This window comes from Anopheles maculipalpis, chromosome 2RL (genome assembly GCF_943734695.1).
Source record: "Anopheles maculipalpis chromosome 2RL, idAnoMacuDA_375_x, whole genome shotgun sequence".
In the NCBI taxonomy this organism is placed as follows: domain Eukaryota; kingdom Metazoa; phylum Arthropoda; class Insecta; order Diptera; family Culicidae; genus Anopheles; species Anopheles maculipalpis.
The window spans coordinates 36,833,927-36,847,741 of NC_064871.1; the positions used below are offsets into that span (position 1 = coordinate 36,833,927).

Sequence of the window (13,815 nt, forward strand, 5' to 3'; positions counted from 1 at the left end):
CCGTATAATTATAGTGTCAGACTTTTGCGAAGTTTTAACCGATCTAGCCCACCTTTACACACGTGCTGCAGTTACTTACACGATGCTCGAGATTCATAATTGAATATCCGAGCATCCGTGTATGTTCATCCGTTTTGCACATCAAAATTCCGTATTGCACCTTTGTTGTGGCAGCTTACGTTCATTTTGCAAATGAACATAATTAGCGATAGCTACGAATTACTTTTTTAAACGCTAACAAATTGCTCTATTAGACTGTGGTATAGCAGGAAGCCCATTTTACTTTTGCGATATCCGGCGTTCAGATTCTGCTTTCTATAATCCACTCATTTTTGCGTCTACTTTGGAGCTGCTTTTTCTCATTTTCATAGCAAGCTTCAAGCATTAAGCTTAGAAGTAATGCACGGACAGTGCGATACCCAAAAAAAAAAAGACTCCATGGAAAAGTTTTCCAAAGAAACATTGTCTGGATACTCAAGGCCCAACGCAGCAAAAACAATGCGGTAGTTAATTCTCTATTTCACAAGTTTTTCTCCTTTGTTCGTGTTCGCGTAACAAAGCTTTACCGAACCATACTTCATCACGATGGATGTACTTGGCCGTGTAATGGATATCGTACGACGGTCGGACCTGAGAGCTATTAGTCGTTTGGAAACCGTACAAGCTACGTGCACGTTTTCCGCCTCTACATTAAAAGCTCAACCTGGCCTAGGTACGGCAACACTCCCACACCGCGAACAATATCATTATTTTACTATTCTTGCCTCGGTGGTGTGTTGCGTGTTTTCATGCTCATTTTCATTCTTTTCCACTGTTTTAGTTGCTGCGTTTCCGACTATCGGGTTTCTTTCGCAGAGAAAGAAAAGTTTGATCGTAAGTATTTGCATTGAAGGTGCGTTTCCATGATGCAGGTGAGAATTTTCGTTCTGCTTTGTTATAATGTCTGGTATAAGTACGTCATAATAATAAGTAAGAAATTAGCTTGCTTGTCTGAATTTCGAGAACACTAAAGTGTAGAATGAAGTAAGTCATTTGCTAGTATGAACAGTGGCGGTGTATAAAAATATTTAACAACAATAATGCATTCTTTTAACAAATATGCTCCTTTAATCAAGATATGTAAATTTTTCCTTTGCGAATAAATGTTTACCCTTGCCATGAAGTAGTAATGCCCAAAGCAGAGTACTCGGCAAATTATTCTGCGAACCACAAATTATGCCCAGAGAGCCAAAGTACCGAAGTTACAATCAACCTTACCACATCATGAATCTTGAATGATGTTGGATGAAAGTTACGACGCAAGGTAAGAAAAAGTTCTCCCATTTTTGGCTTTGCAAGAAGCACCACTTTCGGGCGTGAAAATGTGTAAATGATGAGGAGCCTAAGCCTTTGCTAATGTTATGACACAGAAGATAAACACTTACCAATGTTCTTTTGTTTCTGTGTTGCTTTTCTGTGCTGCTTTCTGTGCTGGTGATCTTTCGCGGCTAGGCTGATAGTGAATGTTGCCTTTTTATTCTTCGTTAGATATTTTCTTGCTGAAGTAAAATAGTTGTACAGTATGATAGACTAAAGTGTTGAAGTACATGAAGTGATAAAGGTAGAGTGAAGAGAGGCTTTTTAGAAGATCTTTCTATGCTAACAAGTTTTGATTAATAATTTAATAATTAAATTAATGTAATTAATTTTAAATTATAATATGCTCTTTTTTTCTTAAATCAATGTTATACACTACATTTCGAATATTTTGAAATTACTATTACTTCCATCGCGTACAGGCCACCATGCGCCTCCATTGAAGTTACGCACACATATTTTAAAAGCTCTGGAGTTTCACCAATCTATTTTTATGGTACCACTACCAGCTTACTAGTATTAGCGAGTGCTTCTTATTATTCATATTGTTTCGGCAAATTGTAGTAGAAGGTCAATTTAACAATCCAAGAAAATAGTGTAAAATATTTACGGCCCTACGTAGAGGCTGGCGCAACGTAAAACCCTTTTCCATGCCATTGCGCGACTTTTTCAAAGATTTTCTGGCACTGACATTCTACCTGACAATGGCACCTTGCTACACCTAATAAAGGTTAGAACACGGGTTAGGGTTCATAGCTAGGCATTCACTGCAAGGAAGCATAACCTTTCACAGCTGAACAAAGTAGTAAGCTGTTGCAGGAAGCTTCTACCGTGGAAGATAACATTTACGTAATAGCAATTAGGTAGGTAATGTTATGTGTTGAAGCAGTCTGCAGACGTTTTAACACATGCAGCTTCTTTAAACCATTAAGAAAAAAATCTTTGAAATATTTTTGCAATTTAATTGTTGCAAGGTAAAGTATTCACCTAACGTATCCTGTAAGGCTAAATCAACATAGCAATATTGTAGTGTTAAATTGTTGTTTATATTGGAAATAATTGCAAAAGCCCATAAATGAAACAAATCGTTTACGTTGTATCCTCTTTAAACAACAGTAAAAAAGCGAAAAACACCTATTGTGAAGCTTTTGTTTATCTATTACTAATATTTTCTTCAATTTTCCTCCCTGAGTCACTTCAACCCGAACTGATTCTCAAGGCGATGGAAGGAAAGGTGATGAACGATGTACTTTTACAGGGAGGATCAATGAGCTGGAATTGGGTTCATTTTTTTAGAGCTACACTCCGCTAATTGACGGATGAAAGTGATGGAAGGGTAAAAATAACAGGAGTGTGCGTTTGTTTGAAAGCCAGTCAGTAACACCTTTACCAGCAACCCGCTATGGAAATGACACACTTGCGAGAGCACGATCATCCAATGGAGCATAAGCATTGCTTGAAGATAAATTCGTTAGGTTGATATTTTCCCGAAACCGTTCGAAGACCGTTGGAGCAACCGTCGACGGTAAAGTAAGTTGAGGAAATTTAATTTGCGTGTTAATTTGACGAGGGTCGTTATACGGATATTGCTGCTTTTCAAACGGAAAGCATTGGTTGTGAAACTAAAGCGGTCGGATAGTCAAATTAGGATTTTGTTGGCGTACCGTGTGCAGGGTGCCGGGTCTGCCATTATCGTCAATAGTCCGAAGAAGTTTCTGAAGCGGCTACCACCTGAACCTACGGCGAACAAATGGCAGGAATGGAAAGAAATGGTTACGTTAATTGCGGTAGGATCACTGAACCACTTCTGTCCTTTATAAATGATCCTTAAGAGTTCTATCGGATGAAATCTTTTTCGTTACCAGTAGCAATCAGTGTCCTTAGCGGTTATACAACTGTTAAGAAATCTTTTTCGTCTCTGGAACATTTTCTGTGCTGTGACTGGTGTTTTCGCCTTTCTTTGTTCGTGTAGCTTACAATGGTGAGGTAAAGCCATGTTTAAAGTAGAAAAGTACTTGGTCCTTCCCCTTGTAAATCAGCAGCTCAAAGTTTTACTTAATTTAAACATTTTCTTAGATTATTTACTTCTTATTTTATTCTTATTTTCGAAATTGAATAATTTTTGTATGTGGTAAAATGTGCTGAACAATGTTGAAAAATATGTTAAGCCCAATGGAGTAACAGCTTCCATGGACAAATATTTGTTTTGTATCCCAAACCTGAGACCCTGTTACCTTTTTCACGAAATACTGGCGAATTATAGTCAAACGTCATACCAACCTGTGTAAATACGGAAACCAAACTGCTTAAGTCCTGATGATTTTGGCTCGCCAAATAAAGATGGTTTATTTCTGACCTGCTGCACGGTTAGCTTTTGGTCCTGCCTTATTGTATTAAATCTTTCACATTCTATCTTAATCACCGAAAGATAATTATATTGCAGACGTGCCCACAACTGTTTGTGCGTTTTCTATTTTAAATAAAGTATTTTGATAAATCACGTCTTAATGGATTAAATGTTTTCAAAACATCAACCTCTTTTGAATTTCCTTAATCAAATATCATAGTCGGAACTATGCCATCCGGCAATGATAAATAAGTTTTGTAAGTCATACCATGTGCATCGTGTTTTCAGTAAAACTAATATTAGTTTTGAAAGTTTTTCATGCTTTCAGACGAAAGCTAATAAATGCAGCCCAAGGTAGAATTTTTACTCCCGAGCTTTATTCAATGCTCTTAGATTGGTTGACGCATCGAGAGAAAGAGTGGTTTGTGACACGAATTGGTCATTTGATTGATGGGTTGTACCGATCACTCCATGAACATGTCAATCAGTATGGCGTACAGTAGTGATGCATCCGACGAATTGAATTTACCCATCGAAAGCAACGATGATATTTCTGTTTTTCAATCGTATAGAGACTGAAGTCAATTCAGTTATCAACGCCCGTTATACCGTTGAAGCGAATGCTACACTTGCATATGGAAATTGATTGTTGGTATCTCTTTACTCGATGAAATCCTCAAAATCCTCGACGCTTTTTGGCATCCAGGACAGTGGCAAGATCGGTTCACTTGGAATGGAAGTTTAATGAATTTAAGAATATCTTTGCAATGAAGTTAATCAACCAAAGGAAAGAAGATGTAGATATTATTGAACAGACAAACGTTTCACATATTTCAAGTGCTCTTTTCTATGGAAACCGAGCACTTGCCTGCCTGAGCCTAATTTTATTTATTTTATTACCATGACATGACTCAATGTTTTGTGCCAGGCTGACAGGCTTGTCGGTATTCTCTTCAATCTGGAGAGTTCTATCCATAACCTAGCGACACAAATGTCGGTCACTTTTTACAAATCAATCTACATCCTGCAATATGTTTATGGGGCAAAAGTGATTTGAAGCTCCTATATGTGGCAAAAGCAGAGCAGAAGGACGGATATACTTCGAAATGAATTAATAAGATCCGAAATTTTGGTGATCAAATGCTTGAAGTTTTCACCTTTTTTTTGGAACAAAAACAATTTCACAGACTTTAACGTAGATGTTGAAGTAAGCGCAAGGATTTTCAATGATGTTTGATTTTGATGACGGACTTTACATATAGTCATGCAGCGAAGCATCGAGCATCGTTCCCGCGGGTGATAACGATCGTCATATTGCAGTACTTTTCCGTTGAACGACGTCACGCTACTCCCTGTACTATTCGTCACGTTTGGTAGAGTCTTGCTTCGTCTACAAACAACATAACCTACCCCACTGTGATGCCACATCATGCCAAGCCATTCCCCACAGTACTGTAACGACAGCAGACGCAATCGATATAAAGCGTTATAATTGAGCAGTTGGTTCAAAAGGGTTAAAAGAAAATCAGTCTTTTTTGTACAATTCATCAATTATAATTATACATGCTCATAATTCTCGGAATTATAAAGCTTACTCCCGAAAAGAATTGCAATCACAGTCAAAATACTAAAAACAGTGCTTTACACTTATAGTTGAGACTCATTCAACTGTTTCTAAAAGCAAACCCACATGCTCTATTGGTTCTTTAATTTATGAAATAATCCCAGTTATAAGCTTATCTCCTACACAGTGAAAGATACAAAAAGCTGTTTGTCAATTTGTCTTATTCATGATGTTTGCAAATGGGAAATATTCAGTTAGCTTAATTGAATCGACAGCACAAATGTCACGCAACATCACACAAAAGACCACCAGCCTTCGCTCTCTGTATGTTCATTGCTAATGTGTCCATTACACAGTATCTAATTATTCAATTACAGCATCCATGTTCATTATCGACGCACGACGTGCAAAATCCGTGCTCTTTGGAGAAAAATTGCATAAAGCTGGCGGTTGCTCTTATCGTAAATAAAAGTATCTTAGTGTCACAACATGTCAGCTTGGTAATTATAATGTAATTTATATATGCATTCAACAAATTCATCATCAGCTGCATGCAATGCGTAAAAGAGGGAAAACTTAGATTATTAGTTTATTTTAACAACGTTTACATTTTAGAATTGCAGAATAGCTCTCTACTTTTTGAATGAAGGCATTGGAAAAAAGGGTTTTGAATATAAGATTACGATTTTGGCATAGTGATTTGTTATATTCCCTTTATTGGGCTTCCATTTCCTGTTGGGAAAAACCTGTTTGGAACAAAACAATGCTTTAAATATGAACTTGCCTGTGATGAAAGAAATCCTTACGAATTTTAACTATCCTTCAAGCTGTCCCTAAAATATTACTAGTAAGTGAATTCGTACCCAGTCCGAACGTTACAGGTAGTCGATGTTTGATAGAAAAAGAGCACTCCTAACACCAATGACACATCAATGTTTGAAAGCGTGTAAACGACCCATTAATCATTCCGCTTCACGGGAACGCCATCACTTCGAAATTGTGGATTACGCGAGGTAACGCTGAATATAATCCGAACATTCAGAAAGTGTCATCGTGATTTTGTGCAGCGTGACAAAATTGAGACAAAATGACTAAACTATTTATTCATCAGCAATTGGAGGGAACGCCCGCCATTTCATTTTTAAATAAGCTGGTGTATAACAGCAATTCCGAACAAACACTTAACACACTGGGTAAGAAGTTTCATTTGATAACAATTGATGAGTTTTTTATCTTTTTTAATGGTGCTTTTATACGTAACTCGTTGAAACATTTGAATAGCTTGAAATAAATTCACAAATTAAATAATTTTGTTTTATTTCTTTACAACGACCTGGTAATATTGCCGAATATAAAACATTATTAGATTATATGATTGATTAAACGAATTTTTAAACATAATCATATCATGATGATTTGCAGTATCATTCCTGTTATTCTTCTTGCAACTATCTCTGTGAAAGTTCTAAACCTGCTAATGGCTTCCCGTTGCTTTCTAATTCGTCCAACGTAGAGAGAGATGGTCCGAATAGGATTTGATGGCGCCATTATACCCTTAGGTCCCGGCTTGCTCCTTTGTTTTGTTTGCTAAAAAGCATCAGAAGAAGAGTGCAATATAAATAAAAATCCAAAAGATATTAATTTCCATCGTAAGAAAACTACATTAAATGAAAGTATCGCCTCATCAAATCACCGCTCATCATGCCATAAACAGGCGACATTTGCAGCTATAATTCAATCAAAAATCAACCATAAAAACTCCAGGCACACGCATTCAATGTAACCAACAACATATGTATATGGCATGATGAATTTACGATCCAAGTCCAAATTAATGGCGACTTTAAATGTACACCATGTGTGTTCCGAAAATCAGAGATTTTTTTCCCTCTTGGTGTATGCACTCTTGAAGATTCTAATGACTTTTGTTAAACGAACTTAAAGCGTCGTAAAATATAAAAATGAACTCTAAACTTCCAAACAGGACCTTAAATGGAGCCCATAAATACTAAAGATTTTATTTTGTTTGAAAATTCCATAATAATAATAATTTTTGTTTTGTTTTGTAAAAAAAAAAAATTATAATTTTTGTTTGAGCGTTTTCTCATAACATCAGAAATAAATTTACTCCCTTCTTCTTGGCTTAACGACCTCTACGGTCCCGCCTGCAATTTAATGGCTTACTAGACTTACCACGCAGTTGATTAATTCGCTCTCAAAATGGAGGAACGGTCTGGATGGGATTTGAACTTTATTCCTGCTGTATGAAGACCGGCTGACTGAAAGAAACGAATAATGTGATTCTAAAGAGAGTAACAAACATTTAATACCAAAATATATTAATATCAGAGGTTTGTTGAAATAAAGTTTTATGATCAAGTCAATTTTACTGCTAACTGCTATTCAATATTAAAACATTTTCATCAAGATAAATGAATAGACAAAATAGTTTATTTTCATGAATACTTCGTAATGATTACGAAGGAGAAAACAAACGGAAAAATTGTATTCCTTATAAGTGGCATCCCAATTCCATCCACACCACAGAAATTTTTTTTCAATATTTGCAAACTTCAGTAAAATTAAGTGACATGTTTTTTAATTAGTCATCCATGCTACGATCATAAAAAAAAAAACAGTTATCCGCTAAACAAAGTTGACTTTATGGCATTGTAGCGTCATAATCAATTATAAATAAATATTACCACGAAGTCAAAACATTCCTATCTTGATTGTTTACAAACCGAATTTCGTTTCATAGGTATGAGATACGTATTTGCTGTATTTAACGGTCCATTGAGTTGTGCATTTGAGGTCATTACAATTTTCTATCACACAGTGCATGATGCGTTTATCTACAGGAAGCAGTGAATCCTTGCTGCTAGGTGCTAATGAACATTTCGCGCTGTATTGAATGCAGTATCCGTTGGGGAATAGACAATGTATGTTACGGAAAATCGAATGTTTTCGAATCGAATCGAATTGAATAACACATACGGGTAATTGAAACACAGGATGCACAGAGTAGTATATCTCAACGTATTTTGTAGAAGAAAAAATTCAATCTTTTTAACCTTATCCAAAACATATTTTTAACCTTAAAATCAGCATTTTGATGGTTTGGTTTCTGTTCAAACGACATTTTTGTGAAAATCAACTCCAGTGCACCATAATGTATAAAATCAAGACAAGAAAAAGCTGCATTTTCCACACATTTCCAACGATGCAGTGAGTTACTCAAGAGAGCATTCTAATCGCTCTTTGAAAAAGCAGAGATCTCTCCCTATTATGCTGGAAATCAGATCTCTCACGTTCTTATTTACAATAGTGCGAACATTTCGTCCTGTTTTTCGTTTTACCGTCGGTAAAAAAACCGAGCAAACAGCGACGATATCCGAAGAGCCACGGACAACGTCGCGATGGCTGCGTGAGTGCCTCGTGTGTACGCAATCCGGGAAATCTGAGTCATTCATATTTCATTCGTCAGTTTTGTCTGAAACGTGGTGCAGAAAGGACAAGTGTTTGATTGTTGCCGAGACTTGTGACTGCTGAGGAATATCGTCCCACGGCATGTTGATCACACGCTCGTCTCCCCATGCGTGATTCGTGGTTCCAGCTCGGGGAAAAGTTGTTGTGTGACATAAAGTAGGTCCTGTTTATGACAAATGACCGCGTAGTGATGTAAGAGTGTAGTGCCCCGTTATAGTAGCACTGCAGTGTTAATGCCAGTAACGCCAGTAAATCATTGCTGTCGAGTTTGGTGCAAGCGAAAAAGGTTGACTGCGACTGTAGGAATATGTGAGTTTTCCTTCTGCCGGTAAATGAGTCTGGGATTTTCCAGGCTGCTTTAAAGGCTTGACGGTGGAGCAAATGTGAAACGACTTGCGTTACGGATTCAGAAACAATTTGAAACCCTTCCTTTCTGCAATGTGAAAAGTGCTTCCAGTCCGAACACTTATTGATGCTACGGAACGGTTCCACTGTTTGTGTGCAATGGTGCGGTTGTGATTCTAATTAGCCAACACTCACAATCATGCCACCTGGGTTGGCAAAAGGTCAGCAACGGACTTTCAATTGATTATGCCGAAGGGTGCAAGTAGCCTTCTTCCACCAGTTCGATAGCTGCTTTGCTCACCATATGCAGGCAACTCAGCAGAACCGGAAACACTTTTCGATCGTTTGAGTTTCCCCTTTTCCTGGCGTCGAGGATTATTGAGGACTGAAGGAACAATAATTAAAATCAAACGAAACGGAAGGTGCTTCAATGCTACGTGAGCATACTAACTGGTTACCATGCTGACAGCCAGGGACTTAGCCCAGTGACACGCTGCTCGACGCTGATGCGTTGGCAACCGGCATCGTCAAACGCATGACGATGAGTTCCACTCACTTCTTCATCATCGTGGTGCTACAGAGATGCTCATAAAAGGCTTCGTGCGATAGTCATACTTCTTCGAAATGATAATCCATTTGACACAGTTCCTGCCAGCGATGGTGACGTGTGCTTTTGCTGCGTATGCAAAACAAAGACAATCGGTCTTTGTTTCTACTAGCGTCAACACTTATGTTCATTTTCACACAATACTAAGACGTGAAATGTGTGCGTGAGCTCAAAACAATTATGGTGTGCGTGTTTATGGTTAGAAGAGTTGCTGGTTGTTGTTTTGACCTGCTTCCAGTACTATGTGCTAAAATAAACGTGGTGTTTAACGTTTGTTTTTGAAGTATCTCATTTCTCCGATTTTTCATTAAATAAATATTCTCAAAAGTACTTTTGTTTCCTTAAAGATTACATGTTTTTTTGTCAACTGCGTTAAGCTTATGGATTAATATGTTGTTTGTTTTGAATTCAAGACCCATCACGAGAATAAATCAAACGTAAAATTTTTACTGAACGATATTAAGATACAATTCAAATCAAAATAATAAATATTAAAACTTATCATCAATTTTTTTAAAAAGTATTTAGCCTAGAAGTGCAGTGAAACGAGCATATTCAATGTTCGAAAGTGAACACAAGAATACCAAAAACCGGAAAACAGAGCAATCTTGAGTAGGAAAATTTAAAAAAAATGTGCAAAGTGATAAGTGACATAGTGAAATATTGAAGCGTTCCATGTATAGAAGTGACGCAAAGAAAGTTGATGAAAATTGAAAGCGAGCCAAATTGATGTTCGAATCGACACAGGAAACGGATACAATGCTGCTGGTGTTGAACAGTTGGATCGGGCTCCTCCTTGGAGTTCTCTCGATTTCAGGTAATGTCATTTAACGCCCTGTTTTTACTTCTTGGTCCCCTTTATCCTTGCTGAAACCCTCCCCCAACAACAGTCATTGCCCTTTGGTGCGTTCGTTCTGCTTTATAGATTTTTGTTCATCGTTTTACTGCGATCCTTTGGGATGGTTTGACACTGAAGGGTGCTCCGAATGGATATCCGTAAGAGCATTTCCGTTCACTTTAGCCATTGGAACTTTTTATCTTGTGCTCAAAAAACTGTCACCATTCAAGTGGTGTCCCCAAAGACGGACAGAAAAAAAGTATCCCTGCTTTTCAGTTTATCTGGTCCCTTTTTTTTCGTCATTTCATTCCTTGTTGCTGCTTCAGATCGCTCATATGACACTTTTCAAACCTTAATTGGGTATTTGATGTCCGACGTTCGATAGTGAGACGACCAGATGCCATCCGCCTACTGGAAAGGGAACTTTTCTTATTCTTTTGTTTAAAAGAACGTAACATTGCATGGTGACTGAAGACAATTTAAAAAACGGAACATTAAGTCAACTTTTGCTAGTTTGAAGCGTTTATAAAATAAATAAGAATGCTGAGTTCTGTTTATTTAGAATTGTAATGAGTGTTTTAGACGAATACTTTATATAGTTTGTTTCTTTCAATAAATTTTTTTTTATTTATTTACAATTGAATATGACGGTCCAGTGCCGTATTGTCTTCTTTTAATAAATACAGCACTCAAAATTTAAACTGTATTCAACATTTCCTTAAGATCTTTTGACTTTTCATTGCTTTTAATTTATTTAAAATTTAATACAAGGTTCTGTTCGATAAATAGAAGAACTACAGAACTACCGGACCAGTCATTTTAACTGGTCGCGGCAGAGTTGCACGCATAAGAATCGCGGTAGACCTTTTTTTAATGGTCTCTCCTTCTTGGCTTAACGAGCTACTAGGCAACGCTGTCCATGCAATGGCTTACTACTTGCTGATACCACGTAGCTGTAGGGTCTGTCCTCACTACATACATTTACAATAACGCAAATACGATTGCAATTTTTCAATAATTTAAAATGACTAGTTACATCCATGCGGCGGAGCTTTTTTACCGTTTTTTTTTAAATACAGAGAGATTTTATTTTACTAATAACAATCAGCTGTTCTCGTAGATTCGAGCATTGGTCATTTTTGCAGGTTCTAATACTTCTCTAGAGCTCAATAGAAAATTCCATCATTCAAATTTCGAATCTTGCGTTTTTGATGGACTCATGGCCTACACAATGTATGCTATTTGTTTTTATGCACCTTTTTTGGCACCTGCGTGTGAGAGCTCTTTTACACATTACTACTAGACTTAATCGTTTCGAACAGGCTTTCAGTATTTGTTAAAAAAGCATACCCCGTTACCACTTCCTTTTCCTTTTATTTCCGTTAAAGTTAGCTTAAAGATACATTGTTAACCGTACCCCCGTAGTTTGGACGTGGTATCTACCAGGGCGATGCGAGGCACAGTTAGCCATTAGATGGCCGGCTAACTGTTCTAGGATAAAAGGTCGTTAAGCCAAGAAGAAGAAGAAGATTACGTAGTCGTTTTTTTAAGTGTCTTCCACCCAAGAGGGTAGCTCTTGGGCTTCGCTGTACGAGTAGAATGATTCTCAACGTTTTGAGGCTTGTCAAACATTGAAACTTGTTTAGGAGCAATAGTTCTTGTCTGTTATTGTTTATTTCACTTCACATTTCGCATGACTGCTCAACCTTCGATGCTCAACCGATAATATTCGATGTTTCACGGGACTTGACATCGTAAGAAAGTTGCCGATAGTTAAAACCACATGTAAACTAAAACTTTTAACTCATAAAACCCAATCCAAACCATACATTATGTTTACTATGCAAAGTTATAGCATATTTGAAGCCTTCTAGGAGGATCTCACTTCAACAATGACATTTGAAACTTTATCCATGATAATCTATTTCACAAAAAAACATGTGTCACAAGCATTTCCCCTTTAAAATAAAAAGTCAACTTCATATGTTTTGCAGCATCGCTCGGTCTGAAACTCAAAACGGTACGTATACCACCGTACAAGTTTCGCACTGAATCCGCTCTCCTGGAATGTCACTACGAGCTGAACGGTCAACGGAAAGGGCACAGTTCACTAGACGGCACTAATCGACGACACCATGCCTATCAGAGTGACTATCTAAGTGAACGTTACGAAGAGGAGGAAAAGCTCTACTCCATCAAATGGTACAAAGACAACGAGGAGTTCTATCGTTACGTGCCGTCCGCTTCGCAACCGATTAAGAGCTACAAAATCGAGGGTATCCGGGTTGATCCGAACCATTCTGACGGGACGAAGGTGTTGCTGCGTGGTTTAACACTCAAATCCTCCGGTATCTATCGTTGTGAGATCTCGGCGGAAGCGCCAAACTTTGATTCGGTTCAAGGCGAAGGTCGGATGGATGTGATATGTGAGTAGCGGTTCAATTTTATAATACGAATTGAATCCTTCTATGAAGCCGATCTTGTGAAACTGTTTTTGCGTGTTTCCTGTTTTTTTTTGTTTCTGCCCGCCCATCATATACCAGATGTTCCCAAAGACGGACCTCACATAAGCGATAATGAAGTTAAAAGTTATCAAATAGGGGAAACGATGGAGCTGAACTGCACTTCTGGCCGTTCCTATCCAGCCTCAACGCTCCAGTGGTTCCTCAACGATCTGCTCGTTACAGACCCGAACAACATCATTCACTACCCATCGGTACAAAATCAACATGGGTTGATTACCACCTTTCTTGGGCTGAGTATGGTCGTCAACCATCGGCACTACATCGATGGAATGATTCGGATAAAGTGTGTGGCAAGCTTATCGCCCGTCTTATGGCGCGGCGGACAGGAGAGTATCGTCCAGTGGGAGCAGCCGACGATCGACAATCGTGTTGCAATGCTTTTGGGTGAGTTCGTGAGTTGTCATTGAAGCAGTTAGGCTTCCAACCGTAGAATGCGTAGTATTAACTTGTCTGTTTTGAATTCTTGTCTTGTTTCTTCCAGTTAAAAGTTCTGGGAACTTGCATAGCCAAAATCGTTGCTTGTACATCATATTAGTAAGTCTGTTACTTTATCTACAAAGCGTTATAAGTACACGAATAGAATAAAAGAGAGCGAAGAGTAAGGATCATATTCACCGTGTACATTCAAATCATGATTAGTGATAATTAGTATGGTATTTTGTTTACACATCTTTAAACTCCGTAAACAACAACACACACATTCACACCAATCTTGTTACACATGATTCGTAGAGTGAGGAAAAT

At 37.8% G+C, this 13,815-nt stretch overlaps 2 protein-coding genes across 2 annotated transcripts in view; both read left to right on the plus strand.

The window, feature by feature from the left end:
* The window catches only part of LOC126556869 (chloride channel protein 2), a 209,273-nt gene that overhangs the window by 23,117 nt on the left and 172,341 nt on the right, over window positions 1–13,815 (plus strand). The window lies entirely within an intron of this gene.
* LOC126558530 (uncharacterized) lies at window positions 10,357–13,707 on the plus strand. Its single transcript, XM_050214554.1, has 4 exons — window positions 10,357–10,525; window positions 12,541–12,972; window positions 13,090–13,455; window positions 13,553–13,707. Exons 1-4 carry the CDS (start codon window positions 10,438–10,440, stop codon window positions 13,654–13,656), a joined length of 990 nt encoding a protein of 329 aa, XP_050070511.1. The 5' UTR covers window positions 10,357–10,437; the 3' UTR covers window positions 13,657–13,707.